Genomic DNA, 15,960 nt, shown 5'->3' with positions numbered 1-15,960 from the left:
TTCTTGTATTGGTCCTCTTTGAGCGATAATGCGCCCTAGTGCTTGCAAGAATGAATCTGTTTCCATGGCGTGTGCTACTTCAATGTGTATCACCCGACTAGCCATGCAAGTGAATAAGGTTCCGTATCTTTTCACTTCTTTCCTGCCTTTCCTACCGTACCACAGGCCAAAACAGTCCAGCGCGCAGTATGAAAATAGTGGCGTATCTGAGATAAGAGCATTGTCCCTATCCAGTTTGTGATGTGTCTGACATGTTATGTAAGTGTGCAGTAACAAAATATGATAATATGATATGTTATTAATATGCTATTAATATGCTATTAATACTGCCTTTTTAAAATTACTGGAATTCTACACAGCCTTAGGACACTTCCCAAAAGTGACTGTAAAAAGATACAGTTAAAGGTATGACAGCTGTACAGTATTAAGAACAGCATACAGGAATATAATGAGATACATTCCCCACCACAAAATTGCAACATTCACAATGACAAAATCACTCTGGCATAAATGGTAAAAATAACACTTTGCTGATGAATACTTATATTTAGGTTTCCAATAATAATTTTATAATTCAACGTCAATAATTTTTTTTTCTCCTCTAAGATTGTGGGCTACAGGGACTGTTAACTACTGGGTGAACCCATTAATTATAAAATTTTGTTATTAAATTATGTCAAAAATTAATAAGTAAGCTATAAGTAAGTTATACTATCTACACATATTTTGCCTTCATTACATGTAGACGACTGAACACACTTGGAGGTTTTGATGCATATGTGCATTTGGTCAGCCAAGCCAAGACATGTTTAATTAACACGTCAGTAACATAACAGCTAAATTGATAAAACATATATCCTACATGCACCAAAGCTGAACACGTAAACCCCCAAAAAAATCTAAAAAAAGGTTCATGTATCCCCGACCAAATGTAGTGGCACTAATGGAATCAAACTCAATGTAGAGCTTTCGTTGCATGCAGGGTCACTGATTGATGTAGAAAAAATAGTTCATGTTCATGTGCAAAAGGGGGACATGGAGGTGCTAGTAGCAATTTACCAGGTTTCAGAAGAGTGTGTGGATTTAGTATTTTGGTAAATTATATTCCATACTTGCTGCATCAGTGAGTCTAGCGCAATACTTATCATCTACACGACATTTCAACAACAACAACAACAAAACTGAGGAAAACTACCTAAACACAATCTACATATCACTACACCTGGATCAAACGAAGGATGACAGAAATGGTACAGAAAATTTGTTTAAGACTGATTATCATTCCACTTATGCATCAGTCAATTCCAGCAGTGCCCATCCCCCCCCCCCCCCGGGGCAAACGCAGGGCATTTACTCATGTTGTTAGTCCTGGGGCTGGGGCATTGGCAATTTTATCGCGGCCCGGGGGCTGGGCATTTGCGTACCCCAGGGCGAGCCCCCGGGCATTCGACACACGTGTTTTGGAAAGTGCCATGGATGAGTCCATCGGGAAAGACGAGGCGTTTGTCGAACAATGGCTTGTCCGTCAGGGACTAGAGGAACTTGTAGATGTTTTTAAAGGTATGTTTTCTCAATTTTAGATATTTCTTCATTACTTGCATATAAATATAAGCGACAAGGTGAACTATATTTTGTTTGTCACAAAACAATCACTGACTTGAACAGGACTATTTCGAATTTCGCATTCAAAACTAGCCTAGCATTTAAATTCATGAAAGTGGAGTTAAAATACTTAAGGTTTGCGAATTCAAATGATGCGATCTTCAAGACAGATCTTGGGAGTTTAAAATGCAATGCATCATCATTCAAAATGTCTTGATTCTTCACAGAAAAAGTAGCCTGCGAATACAGACGCCTATCATCGCTCGCGGCTGGGGGCACGTCCGCCGCAATCCCAGCTATCCTCTAGCAAACTGTTAAAAACAAATAATTATAAAGAAATAAATATAATCAGAATCAACTAACACGTGCTGTCGTCCTTGAAGTCTTACCGTTGCATTAAAATACTGAGCAGTTGACCGTTTTATTCACTGATTAATTAAAAAACTGCGGAGGTGTGGGAAGGCAACGATCCCGGGGGTGGGGCATTTGTCCTCTTTCTTTGTCCCCACCCCGGGGCATTTAGACAGCTTAAGTGTCCCCACCCCGGGTAATTTGCCCATTTTTTAAAAAAATGTTAATGCCTGGGGGTTAGCCTGGGGGGGGGGGGGGAATGGGCACTGTTGGAATTGACTGATGCAGTAAAGCCAAGAAATGCATTTCAGAGAAGCCAGAAAATGTCAAAATCTCAGACTTGCGGTGATCAAGTTTATAATAATTAATTGCGCTAAAGCGTAACTGAATTTGAATATGATTTTTGCCGACGGATTTGCAGTCCTTTTTTCGGCCGTAGCTTTACCAGTCTTTTACCAATAACCTTAAAAGAAATTCAGCCAAGCATTTCACTAAACCCAATAAATTAAACAAACGAAACGAGGGAGTCTCCATAATTTGTAAACGCAGTATGCATGACAACATACGAACGTCAAAAGCTGCCAAAGATAGCAAATCGATGGTTTTGCTTCTTCCAACGGTAAACAGAAGAAATTATAGCAGTCTATGAAGCGGCTGTCCCTACTTACTCGCCTGGCAGTATTTACGTACAAATACAGTTTCATTAACTTTAGATGTGAGGTTATCGGTATACGGCGAAAAACGACAGAAAATTAAGCTTGTTTGTTTACAATAGGCAACTTTATGTTCAACAACGACTCTATTCTTATTGTTTGAAATTCATCCAATTTCTACCAGTATGGTTCCAAATCAGATAACTAGGGAGACTTTAAAACTCCTATTGAAGATATAAGCTTAACTTGTAAGGGCTAAGCAGTAGATTTAGGGAGGGCGTGTGTGGCCGTAAGCTTATTTCGAGGAAGCAACTAGCTAATTTTTATGGAAAACACGAAAGTTTCTATGTAACAAAGTCGCTTACCACAATCGGCCGTAGGAAAAAAGATGGCGACTGGTACATTTACCCATAACTCTTAGTGCACGGAAACTAAAACAACGCTGATAAAAATGTACAGAAACGTTCTTAAACCTTCAATCCTAACATACACAATGTCGATAGCACAGGGACAAATACTGCAAAAATCTGCCTTTCCTTGTACCTTAAGGGCTGTATTAGGCTCGCATGGTATTGTGGTAAAATGTACAGCCGCCATCTTTTTTCCTACGGAGGATTTGGCAGCTCACTTCAGTTTAAATCCTATAGGCAGAAACGTCCAGGAAATGTTGCGAAGACGGAACTGAACTGATGTTTTCGATAGATCAACGAATCAACCACTTTTTCCCGCTGTTTTTTCCTCTAAACACACGAAACACAGTTGATTTCTTTTATTGATCACCTGATGAAATCATGTCACTTCTTGCACGGCTGCACATCTCGACGCGCGAAATTCTGTAGTCTTCCGAGTCAGTTTTTCGGGTATTTTAGCTCTTTTCTATAGCCCTCGTTCGCTCTGCCTCATGGCTAGTTCAGTATTCTTTCATCTCCTTTCCTTAGCGCTGACTCGAACTAATTCACAGCATTGTTCAGTACTATCTCGCCTCCTTTCTAGCCCTGGCCCGCTCTTTCACGATCTTCCTCGCCACTTCTTTGGCTGGGAATCCTTACTCTCTGCCGTTCTCTTTAACGTTCCGCTTCAGGTAAACCCTATCTTGAAAACGTCAGATCAACCTCTCCTATCCTTTGTTGAATAAACAGGTAAAAATGAGGTTTTTTTCTGACTTTTCTGAAGAATCCCGAAAGATGGCATTCCTTAGCTTCCCCGTGAGGGCTATCTCGAGACGCCCCTCCCCTTCCCCCAGAGTCTGTACGGACGGACGTTCGCTCGCTCCTACGCTGCCGTCATAACCAGATCTTCTCGGCTTCATGGGTTACCAATTTTCCTTACCCATGGTGCTTCGCTGGCGCGCTTTGCGCGCTGAAGCTCCGCTATAATACTTTTTGTTCAAAAAATGCGTCATTGTATAATGCATTTCGAGAGTTTTCATTGGCTTAGCCATTATGGGTTATGAGCCATTATACCATGCTCTACAAATATAGTAAGTTTACGCATTTTTTTTTGAAGGGGGGGCATTTTTATTTTTATTTTAGTTGGCATTTTTAATAAAACAATTATTCCACTCGCGCTATTTGGATATATAAACAATAGCCTCCATTTGCGCGGAAATATGCTCGGATATTTGTCCGTGGACATTATCTGTTCCGAGAAGCAAACAGTTTTCTGAGAGCGTAGCTATTGTGTTTATTTTCCTTCAAATACTTTTTGCAACACGCGCGATTTTGCAACTGGGGAATATTCAGTCACGTGACGCGTTTAGACCAATCGCGAGGGAACGAAAATATTTGATGGATTATGAGAGATGATTATAGCCAAGTCGGCGCTACGCGCCTTGTTGGCTATCTACTATCTCATATACAATGAACGTTCAGGGAATAATTGTGAAATAATTCTACCCCGTTTAAACGGCAACTCAAACCAATTATGTTTATCGTCCCGTTGTTAATACTGTATGTACTGATTGGAGTCTCAGTTTTTTGTAAAAAATATATCTGCATTTCTATGCTTATTAAAGAAAAGTTGTTTGGAAGTGCAATTGTGATATACCTGTTAAGACGTTACTCAATTTAGACCAATCACAAAATTTGACCCTACCCCGTTAATACGGCCAAATTTTCATGGCCCGTTGGTGACCGTTTTAACGGGGTTCCACTGTAAGTGTAAATGAGTAGTATGGTTGAAATTTAGTTGTTATTAACCGAGAAGGAGGTATGTATGGGAGAATCTTGACTGAGGTCGTGGGTACAGAGCAAACACAGTGAGGTCTGTGTACGCGACCGAGGTCAACATTCTCCCATACAGACCGACTAAGCTCAGTTAATAAGATCTTTACTATGTGGCAAAAACAATAAATCTTTAATTCTAGCTGACATTCTGCTTGCAAACGGCGATGAGCTGAACATAAATCTGCCAAAGTTTGCTCGTCCACTTTACTTTTTTTTTCTCATCAGGCTTTTTGACACTTCCATAATGTGAATTTTTTCTGGAACTAACATTTGTAGAAGAAAATAGTCAATATGTTTGTATTTTAGTTTGCAACTTTTTCTTTGCAAAACGGTAACCGGTAACCGGTCTAGACCGCGGTCAATGTCGATTTCAGCCAATCAAATTTGTGAATTTGGTAGTTCCAAGTCCTTGCAAGACACAGCCACACAATACAGTCTAATGAGAAAGAAAACATCCTAAAAAGTTATCAATGCTTGATTCAAAACGTTATTTCATCTGATTATTGTAGTTTCCGCCTTGACGTTTGGGAACTTTTCTGTCGTACCTCCTCTGACGCTAGAGAATGCCATGTTCTGTGTCTGGTTCCTGTATATTGAGCGAGAACCTGTCCAATGCATATTGTGGATGTTGAAGTGGATATGGGGTGACATGCTCTGTAGCTGTAATCCTGGTCAGGAAGATGGCATTTCCGATGTGGATCGTCTTTTTGAGAAAGGACCTGTAAATATTTACAATGAAGACTTAATTGTGATAGATGTCACCTGGAAAACTGTTAAAACAGGAATAGAAGTGAATAATGGATATGCTCTATTAAAGCTTCAACGAAACCGGACAGAAATTATTGAATTACTGAATAAGCAGTTAGAGGAGTGTATTTTTTTCCTTGAAAGTCTTTTGTTGATTAACTACAATGTTAACAAAAATTTGTTTAGTCATTTTTACAGATCATTTGTTGGAATTTCTGTAATTATCATGTTAACGGAAAAGCTTGAGGGGAATATTTCTCCTATGCAGAGCCGAATTATGGCTATATTACATGCCGTAAAAAAGCTATCTGATCTGGGAGGAAGTTTACTTCACCCAAAGTTACAACAGCCTTTGAAAGAATTATGTAGGTTTTATATCTAGTAAAATAGTCTTAATTAGATAGGGCGCGTTTAAAACACGAAATGGCGAAATTACGAAATGGCACTACGAGTAAGAGTCAATGTGGGATATGGGCTGGTGTTTATAAGGGTAGCCCTTACTATTATTGAGAGCTAACCACCGTCTAATCAGTGATATTTAGGCTAAATTGAGCGCTATTTAGGCCAACCAGAGCGCTATTTAGGTTAACGGTAGTGCCGTTTCGTGTTTTAAACACACGCCCTATTAGATAATAATTTAGTGTGAGATTACAAACACATAAGATGTCGCTTAATTTAGTGTGAGATTACAAACACATAAGATGTCGATTGACATATTGTCAAAATATTAACTAGTAGTAATGAAAGATTAGAGCAGTGCGTTAACGCACGTACTTTGCATGTTTGGTCTACTTTGGTGGCATTCGAAACTAAGTTTGATCGAATGCTGATCGAATGATGCCCTGGTCCCAGAGGTTTTTCTTGATTTTTCTTCTTTTCGCGAAGTGGTTAACTCGTGTTTTCACCGCTTCGCGGCTTTCTCGCAGCTCTCTCATGTGGGGAAAAATCAAGAAAAACCTCTGGGACCAGGGAATGACAGATAACGATCTGCACGTGAAGTTGAAACCTGCGGTAAAAACGTGTTAATTAATTAAGTATTAACTTTACTGGACAAAATATTTTCCAGGAAAGGCATTTAACTGTTGGCGACACTTAGAATTCAATTTCAGATCGCCAACGTTGGTAACATATTTCTTGAGAAAATAACGTTTTGACTAGCGACCCTACAAGACAGCGCGTCGCCGAATGTTTTGTATTTGTTGACATTGCTCGAATTTACATCTTGTTTTCACAATTGAAAAAGGTGAATTCACCATTGTGACCACAAAACACGGCTTTTGGCGAGTTACACAACACAGAAAGTTTGTTTTCTGCCAACCAATTTGAATTATCGCCACAAAGTATTTGCGGAGCTACAAATCGGAAAATTTATTTTCTGACCACAGATCTGAGGGTCATCATGGCCATTTGCCGAGCTACACGGACGAGTTGTTTTCTTACCACAACTCATGGCCATTTGCCGTCGCAGAGCTACAAAACATTCTTTCCTGATGACGCAGGCTTTAGTTACTTGTTGTCAAAGGCTAGCGGGTCAAAATACATGTAGAATATAAAGTAACTGCGTGTATGCGCTCATGATGTAATTTGCCCCTGCTGAGTGGGGGGGAGGGGGGGCATTTCCGCAAACAAATCCGTCTGAAAAATTCTCAATACAAACTGGATTATTGGGTAACACGACGTGAACGCAAATATTCCAATAGACTATACTGAGTTCTTAGTATTGGGCTGGAACCAGACAATAGTGGAGGCTGTGTATCACTTGATACACAGTGGTACATGTAGTATTGATCTTTGCTATACTAGAACTTTACAAATAAATAACTCAAAAAGTAAGATGTCATAAATTAAAAGTTAATATTTACATTTATATACAGTGTTTATTTCTACATCTCTGAAATAAAAGCTTTGAAACCATTTAGTGAATCAAGAATTACAGGTAATGTTAAATTGTTTTAAATCCTAATTGACCGGACGTAAAAAGAGAATTTAAACGTATCATTCAACGTGCAAAGTTGGATGAATAGGGCGCAGTTAGAAAGACGTGAAGCTCTTATGGGTGATATCTCTGCTGGTAAAGAGATGCCAACAAGATCTTTGTAGATTTTGCAAAACATGCACCTTGATTGATCCATCAAAGGCTAACTGCTGAAGAGTGTAGAAAACTGTTCACACCACCTTACCACCTTAAGTGGCTGAACAGAGTTCTTAATACCTGTTAGTCCGGGTACCCACGCTGGGAAAGAGGGTTAAAAAAATGATTTCGTTTACTCGACGAGCTGGCAGACTTTGACTCACCCAGCAATGTTCTTTAGGCCTTAGGGAAAAATGATGGGGTGGCAGTGGAGCTGGCAAAGTGGGCCATGGCAATTTACAGTACCACAAAGTACACCCCTCCTGAGTATCTATCTGTTTTTTTTTCACAACAATCTGGGACGAGGGGTGAAATAGTTTATGAGCTGTAGCCATCAACAGATTTTGTCTAACAACACAAAATTTTCACAAGGTAGAGTTCATGCCATGGATAACATGAATATGTTTATAATAAGTCAGGTAATCACATTATGACGTCATAAAATTGTCAACAACGGAGAGAGTCAATATTGCGGAGTACATTTTATCTGTACACGCAATCTTAAACGTCTTTTGGAGAGGGCATTTTACATTTGTTCTTATTTTTGTATAAAGTTCCTTTCACTTATCAGTTAAAAACTATTGAGAAAAATATCACAATTTAGACAGAAGGTACGAGGCATTTTACATCCAAAATAAAATAAAAATCTAATTATTGAAACTTAAGTTACATGTAGCATTGGGAAGTCCCGTCTCTAAACTTAAAAACAGGCTTATAAGCTATCTACGTCTATCTCAGGGAAAAATAAAAGTTTACTCTGCTAGATGGTCACTGCACCCATTTAGTAATCATTTAACCTGTGCTTCAGCCTCGTTCGTGAACATGAGGGGTCGCTCATTGTGCCCCTACCTACCCACGTATCCTCCAAAATATCTACTTAAGAGTAATCAAATTTATATGGCAAGTAAATCATTCAAAATAGTTTACTTAAGTAATTAGCGCTTTTCAATCATGTCGTTATTGCACACGTGAATGACATCACAATTCAAATAATACAAAGGATTAAAGTTCCTCGTCTTCGTCATTTTCTTGGAGGTTGCTGCATTCATTTTCACAAGTGCAATCGGCCGTGCAGGAGAGTCCAACTTTCCGCCAAGACCATCTTGCTTTGCATCCCTTCTACACCTGCACACAATCAGTTCCAAGAGATTCTCTGGAGCTGGATCTTTCTCCATCAATTTGGAACAAGATGTCCCCGCTCATCCTTAGTCCACCCATTTCCATCTGGTGATGCTACTGAAAGCCTCCTGTCTCGGGCATGTTTCCAAATGAAGCATTGATAGTTGGCCCTTTTGACATGATGCACTATCTTCAGTAGGTGGAAGTTTGCTGCTCTCCAGGTGTTCCTTGAACCTGAGATGGTTCAAATTTGAAGTAGCTTCTCCATATAGAACACCGATAAATTTGAAAGAAACAGTTAACGTTTCATCGCTTATGGCTGTGCAGTCTGTACCCAGGTTCTTCAGTCCAACAGGGTAATCTTTATGTTTCTTCATTGTAGTGAACCCTCCCTTTCTGCCTATGCCGTTTAGGTTACTCGTGGAATCGCATCCTGTCAAAGCATGCATGGCCGGCAAAAGATTGCACACATCTGGACCCACAGCCTCGTGCAAGGGAATGAACCTTCTCTTTCCTCCAGTACCTGTGTGGAACCAATGCCCTTGAATGGACAGTTGGCTGAAGTGATACCAACATAAAACTGCTACATCTGTGTCTGGAGAAAAAACGATGATCCTCTTGGAAGAATTGTTGCCGTCTGATGACTGGTTTGTTATATATTCGCAATGCACAAACATCCTAGTGTCGCTTCCTGGTGGTCGGTATAGAGAGGAATTATATCTTCTCTGTTCAACGTCTTGGTCACTTTCACTGCTGACCCATCCTGTGATGCTAGAATGAGTGTTTGATCATCCTTGAGTCGTCCGGGAAGGCTCTCACACCAATCAGAGAGTAGAAACGTCAACAAATTAGATTTGGTTTTTCCACTGGACAAACAAAGCTTGAAACTGCATGGCGCGCAGGTAACTTCGTTTCTCTGCTCTGAATCTATTTTTCTATGGCCGTCCACTGAGATTCTCCCGACAATATGGACTTGACTGGCGAACTGGAATTTAGCAACTTGCAGACTGAAGAATATTTTACCACCTAAAACTAAGAAATCGCTATACCGCGCATTTATACTGCCATATTTTAACTATTGTAACCAAGTCTGGCACCACTGCGGAAAAAGAAACACTGCTAAAATCGAGAAAGTCAACCAAAGGGCTTTAAGGTACATCATCAAAAATAAAAGTGCATCTCATCAAGATCTCTTGCGAAGAATCAGACTCCCATCCATGGAAACTCGAAGAATCCAGGGCATGCTATTGACAATAAGTAATTGTATATCGGACAAAGTTCCATCCGGAATTAGGGATCTTATCACCTTACACTCATGCAAGGATAATTGTCAACATGACTATATCCTATCTTTGCCGAAAATTAACGCGACTAAATATGGTCTCATATCATGAAGATATTTCGCTGCAAAGAAATGGAACGAGCCAACAAAAAAGTGATATTGGAACTAGAGTAGGCACTAATGAAGTGAACAACAAAATCTGACTGATATCGGAATTTATTGTGATTTGATTCTCTAGATTTTTAGTTCTCTGCGTTTATAGTTTTATACGATCAATTATTGTACTTTTTAAGTTTTAATTTTTAGAATATGCTGGGGCCGTGGATTGCATGTAAACTAGCCGATTAGCTAATCGTTAACTCCACGCGCGTTAGACAAAGTATCGTATCGTATCTTATCGTATCGTAGTAATAGTTGCTGCAATTGTGTCATATAGCTCTCCGAATGCATCTTTCCTTTTGAAAACATCTGAATTACTGCCAGAAGGTCAACTTTGTATGTTGTTTGATGAAGACTATGGGCAGGAAGTTTGCTCCTGGCAAGACTGTCCATTTCTAGTTGTACTCTTGGTTGGTTTCCTCAGACCCATCCATGTTGGCTAATGCAAGGGGAACAGATGCAAGATCATACGACGGCACTTCTTCTAGATCAATGTCACCGTCTTTGGACACAACAAGAAGTCTACTATACACCTGCCTGTCGAGGTTGATTGTCTTCAGAGCCTGTTTTCCCTTACTCGGCTCAACAGGTTCGTTCAGACTTTGAAAGGTTTCGATGTTGATTTTCTTCAAAGGATCCCAGAAATTCTCCTTGTCAGATATTAGCCCGGCTTGCACAAACTCTCCCATTGCCTTTTCGCCTTGCTCCTTAACACTGAGTAAAAATTCCAAAACTTCAGATGATGTAATTGTTCCAGTGGCGATATTGATCAGTGGCATCTTTTCTCCTTCGTACTGACCGATATCGAATGGATTTACCAATTTCGTGTCAATGCACTGAATGATATTATTAACGCCATTTTCATCTCTTTCAATTCTTTGTGATCCAAGTTCTTTATCTTTTTCTCACCTCGTGAGAGGGGCCGAATTCAACAAATCCTGCAATCTGATTGGTTCCGGGAGCGGGCGAGATTTTCTCATCCGGACCGCCACAGCGGGCGGAATCCGTCGAGTTGATCTATTTTCGTGAACGAATTAGCGGTAATCGTCAATCTTTCGCCCTTTTTACACTTCCATCGACGATTAATCAAGGCAAGTTTATCTCTATTCACCTTTAAATGGCAAGGAAGGTCACTGTAAGTAAATTCAATTGAGTTTTTTGAAGTTGTGAGAGTTTGTTTGGCTGTTTGTAGCTCGGCGCTGTAATGGCGCGTAATCCTGCGTGTCTCTCTCTATACAAGTTTAATTAAAAATGACTCAATTTCAGTCGAGTTTACCTCTCTGATCGTTGCTGTGTTTGAGAGAATTTCTGTGGAATACACTTAACGAATTTCCTCGCTATCTGCTACTCAATTTACGGTAGAAACCTCTGATTTCGAGTGATTCGCAACGACTGACATAAATTGTTTTTGTAATACAACTTCAATCTTTGGACGAAATTTCACACCGGAAAAACACTTCCGGAGAACTTAACTGGTGAACTAAATCCCACTAACATAACGTAGTTCGAAATAAATCTGTTCTTTAATACATCTTACCTTATCTAGTATCTGAGTTACTCGCTCGTTCGCTAGTTAGATTTTTTTAGGATTGGTTTGTGCACGGCGCGTAAGCCAATTCGATGCAAAGTTGCGTAAACAAACCCACTTGTAAGCCAATTTGCCGCAAGAAAAAAGATAAACATGTCATTGTCCGGCTTAGGATCGGTCCGTATAGTGAAAAACTGTGACCTCGGTCACAGTTTTTCCCTATACGGACCTCCCAGCCGGCCAATAACATATATTTACGGAAGCTTGAGCCTGCCGAAGTCCCACTCATAACTTTCAAAGAGGCTGTTGCTGCTGCCATCATATGAGCTGTGAGTGCGCACCTATCTCGTGTTCCCTCCATGTCAGTAACTCCGACAGTTCCCCGTTTGGTTTTGGAATCTCAATTGTTGAAATTGTTTGCTATTACGAAGTGTGTAAAGAGAGCCCTACCGTTAAAATTTACACTATACCTCAAACAGTCCTTCGTCAATTACTGAAATCGTCCCCCAGTATTATTCATTTAAAATTAAACTAATTGTATCGGATTCTATATCATGTGCTTTTGTATCTATTTATTAGAAACAAGTACCGTGGTTTCTTCGCACGCCAGATGTGTTTTTTTTTTTTATACTTCTTTTATGACTTCACCTTCCATTTTGAAACTCAGTTTTGAGATGCGAGCCAACAGGCTGATTCAAATAACGTTAGCATCAAGAGAACAAGCAAATTACGAGGTAAATTATAAAAGAATAAAAACAGTTAACTTTTTTGTGACAAATTACCTTGTAGGACGAAATAATGACCACCATGTTCCCACAATGAGACAAACTGCAAGTACTAAGCGTAGTCTGAGAGAACATGATACCGAAAGGTATAATGGGAAATAAAGTTTGTAATAGGAATAGATAGACGGGAAAATGAAGTGGAACAAGAATAATATCGTGTTTTTAATCCCTTATTTTAAATAAGAACATCAATACGTATCTTTTCTTCAAAAATATAATACATTTATAAAATATATGCAAGTTAGTCTTAATGTCATAGCATCACAGGAAAAATAATATTTCCTTAATAGGGTTGCTATGGAAATACACAATTTGGAAATTAACCAGGAAGGAAGTTACCAGTTTTTCTTTGTACTTCCTTAATTTGGCAAATATTCGGTTAAACATTGATGCAGCCCCTCTGAAAATTAAATACAGTGAGCTGCTTCATTAAGTGCAATTTCCGGGGGAACATCCCTTATGAACTATTACTTATTTCCACGTGTATATTTCAATTTTACACCTCTCACATCTCCTAGACAACTCTCACAACCCTAGAAAACGTGAGCATACGAGGAAAGGAGCTATTCTCAAAATATGTTTGATTCTTAGCATAATCTATATACAACTAGTGGTACAGAGTTACTCCCAGTCCCCACATTAGCGTTGCAAATGTTTTCAGACATGTAACTACAAACTGCCCACTCGAGAGTTCCACTGCCACCCTAGTATTAACTACTAAGGTCCAATGAATAATTCTAGTAAAGTTAAAATTTGCCAGCTTTCCAAGTAAACGGGACGGCCATAGTCGGTCACGGGCACCCGGACTATGTGTTTCATTCACCATTCTGATCCCCCAAAACGGCTAGAAGCCCGTTAAACATGGAGCGAGCCTATATAACGAAGCTGAGGTGTTCAGCTTGTCAGTTTCAAACCCAATGGGCCACCAATGCTCCCATTTGATTGGTTTATCCACTCAGGTCTAATCCTCCTTAAGCAAAAAAACGGCGCTACGCAGTGCATTTTAGGTAAATGTACCAAATTAACATACTTATGGTATCACGGTAGGTGGATTGACAGTGTTTGGAAATCGCGCTCTTACGCTGGCGCTTTGAAAGAAAACCCTATCAACCTATACATTTTCTGAAAGCTTAATAGTTATACAATACAATCATATCTTTGAAATTTTTTAAACAGTTATTGTCGAGGTGAAATTAAAAGAAATGCCCAGAAACGCTGCTTCGCTTAATCTGGTTCGCATCCGCGCGTGAATTATCAGAGCGGCGCGATTAACATCGGAAATGTTTTCTCACACATCACCCTCTAAAAGGGTGTCTACGATTTTCCAGATGTGGGTTGTTTTTTTTCTACACCCTCCTAAAGTTTGATATTTTCAATGCGGACGTTTCCTTCCACTAAAGAGGCCATAACTTTGAAAGGGAAGCGAAATTAAACGAAGCCCGACACCGTTTTTTGAAGGAGGTATCCTGGAACATACCTGCCGATTTTCAGCCAATTCCGTCGGAAGACGCCCGTGAACGAATTAAAAATGTTCATCCTTAAATGCAGTTTTATTTTATTGAGAAAAAGACTAAAAACCTTTTATGAGATTGGTATGATTAGGTGTTAAAAATCCCCTCCGCACTGACCGATGTCGGCATGGGTCAGTGTGCCACAACAACGGCTTATGACAACTTGAAATAATCAGACGTCTACAATTCCCCGTCGCAGTGAAATCGTCCGAGAAGCGAGAAAATGACAAGAGCTTTATACAGGTTTGTATTTAAACTGCCGTGAGTTCTTTCACTTAGAAGATTTCGTCGGCGGCATTGGCATTATGTTGCTCAAGTTTAGGCTTCTTCGTTCTCCGGACATTTTTAAAACCATGCCTGGTGAAGCCAAAAGAGGAAATCTCGACGTCTACATGTGCGCTTGACTCTCTCGTTGTGGAAGTTTCGGAATCGCGTCCGTTCTCCAGCAATTTCGTGCGACTAGTACTTGTTGTAGTTTGTCCTTCAGCTTCCTTGGTGGGACTTGTGTCCTCGAGTTCCTTCAACCATTCTTTTTGTTACAGACCGTGGGTCGCTCTGAGCCAACGGATCTTGTTCGACGCTGAACCTGTGGGTTCCACCAGATTTTCGCCTCTCCGGTCTCTTCGAAGAGGAAAATGGGCAGGAAGTTTTCTCGGGTTTCGTCCTGATTCTTGCGATGAAAGAACCAGATCGATTCAGTTCGCGTGCACAAATGAAATATCACACCGCAGTTCGCTTTACACGTGACAACTGGCGGTCGATGTTATTTAGACGTGTCAACGCGCTGTAGGGGGTTAATGAGATTCAACAATAGTTTTTCTCTTTATCTTAAAAAATAAAAGCTTTTCTTAACATTCTTTTTGCAAAATATTTATCCCAGTCTTCTCAATTTTGAACAACAACAAAAAATATTTTTCGCATTTTTCGTGAAAATTCACCTACCATTATACCTGAAACAAACAAGATAGCGGTGAGCCGCAGAGTCCCAGCGGGCTCTGATGCCCTTTAGCTGTGCTATTGCGGGCTGCGGTCATAAGAATAATTAACCAAAAATGCATAAGAGCTCTGAGTTTACGATTCAAGAATTACAAGTGGAAATCGAGCGACCGAGTATGTAGTGCGTATTTTCCCGAAGTACACAAATATGGAATGTCATGTTTAAGCTTGCATAAATTAGAATACATTATGTTGCACGTGACGAGTGGTGTTGTTGAATAAACGAATTCAAGATGTCGCTGTGTGCGTCCGAGTCTTAGTGACAAACATTACATGGTACCAGGAGTAAAATGGATTCGTTCAAGCCTCCGGAAGCTTTGTCGCTTCAAGGAAATCCAAGTGAAAATTGGAGAAGATGGGTCCAACGATTCGACCTTTATCTGACGGCGTCTGGCAAAATAAAAGAAGACGAGAAAGTTCAGTGCGCGATCCTGCTTCACGTGATCGGTGAAGAAGCGCTGGAAATTTATAATACCTTTAAGTTTGCTACTGGTGAGGATCCAAACAAGATTGCTCATCTTAAGAAGAAGTTTGAGGAGTATGTCAACCCGAGAAAGAACACTGTGTTTGAAAGATATCGATTTTGGGAATGCAAACAGCAAGAAGGCGAGACAATTGATCAGTTTATCACCGAGCTGAAAACACGTGCAAAGTCCTGTGAATTTGGCGATCAGCATGACCTCATGATCCGCGACCGAATTGTGTTTGGTGTGAGAGATACCCGACTGAAAGAACGACTGCTCCGTGAATCGTCAGACCTTACCCTAGAAAAAGCGGCAAGTGTTTGCAGAGCCGGCGAAGCAAGCTCGAGTCAAATAAAGGAATTGGAAGATTCTGACAAGAGCGTTCCAGTTCATTGGGTCGGAAACAA

General features: G+C 40.1%; 2 protein-coding genes across 3 annotated transcripts in view; one reads left to right on the top strand and one right to left on the bottom strand.

The window, feature by feature from the left end:
• The window catches only part of LOC110054340 (tRNA (32-2'-O)-methyltransferase regulator THADA-like), a 653,734-nt gene extending 646,242 nt beyond the window's left edge, over positions 1-7,492 (top strand). For both annotated transcript variants that reach the window (XM_089292979.1, XM_089292980.1), the window contains one exon: positions 5,341-7,492. In XM_089292979.1, the coding sequence (XP_089149105.1) occupies positions 5,341-5,960 (620 nt within the window). In that variant the 3' untranslated portion in view covers positions 5,961-7,492. The remainder of the gene's footprint in view (positions 1-5,340) is intronic.
• A 2,845-nt stretch (positions 7,493-10,337) lies between these two features.
• On the bottom strand, positions 10,338-12,158 carry LOC149110968 (uncharacterized). The gene is made up of 2 exons (XM_089290857.1): positions 12,056-12,158; positions 10,338-11,167 (listed from the first exon to the last, which is right to left on the bottom strand). The coding sequence occupies exons 1-2, from the start codon at positions 12,156-12,158 to the stop codon at positions 10,665-10,667; spliced, it is 606 nt and encodes a 201-aa protein (XP_089146983.1). The 3' UTR covers positions 10,338-10,664.
• Between the last annotated feature and the right edge of the window lie 3,802 nt (positions 12,159-15,960).

The sequence above is a fragment of the Orbicella faveolata genome, unplaced genomic scaffold (assembly GCF_042242905.1).
Source record: "Orbicella faveolata isolate gen_17 unplaced genomic scaffold, um_ofav_v1 contig_24, whole genome shotgun sequence".
Taxonomy (NCBI): Eukaryota; Metazoa; Cnidaria; class Anthozoa; order Scleractinia; family Merulinidae; genus Orbicella; species Orbicella faveolata.
Note: the sequence above shows the minus strand (reverse complement) of the source record. Positions and strands in the feature narration are given on the sequence as shown.

What these genes read in the sequence shown, in the direction of transcription:
- LOC149110968 (XM_089290857.1), bottom strand. Translation starts at nt 12,158, where the DNA reads ATGGAGGGAACACGAGATAGGTGCGCACTCACAGCTCATATGATGGCA. An exon ending in TTCGGCAGGCTCAAGCTTCC is followed by an intron (nt 11,168 to 12,055) that starts GTAAATATATGT and finishes GGTGAGAAAAAG; the next exon opens with ATAAAGAACTTGGATCACAA.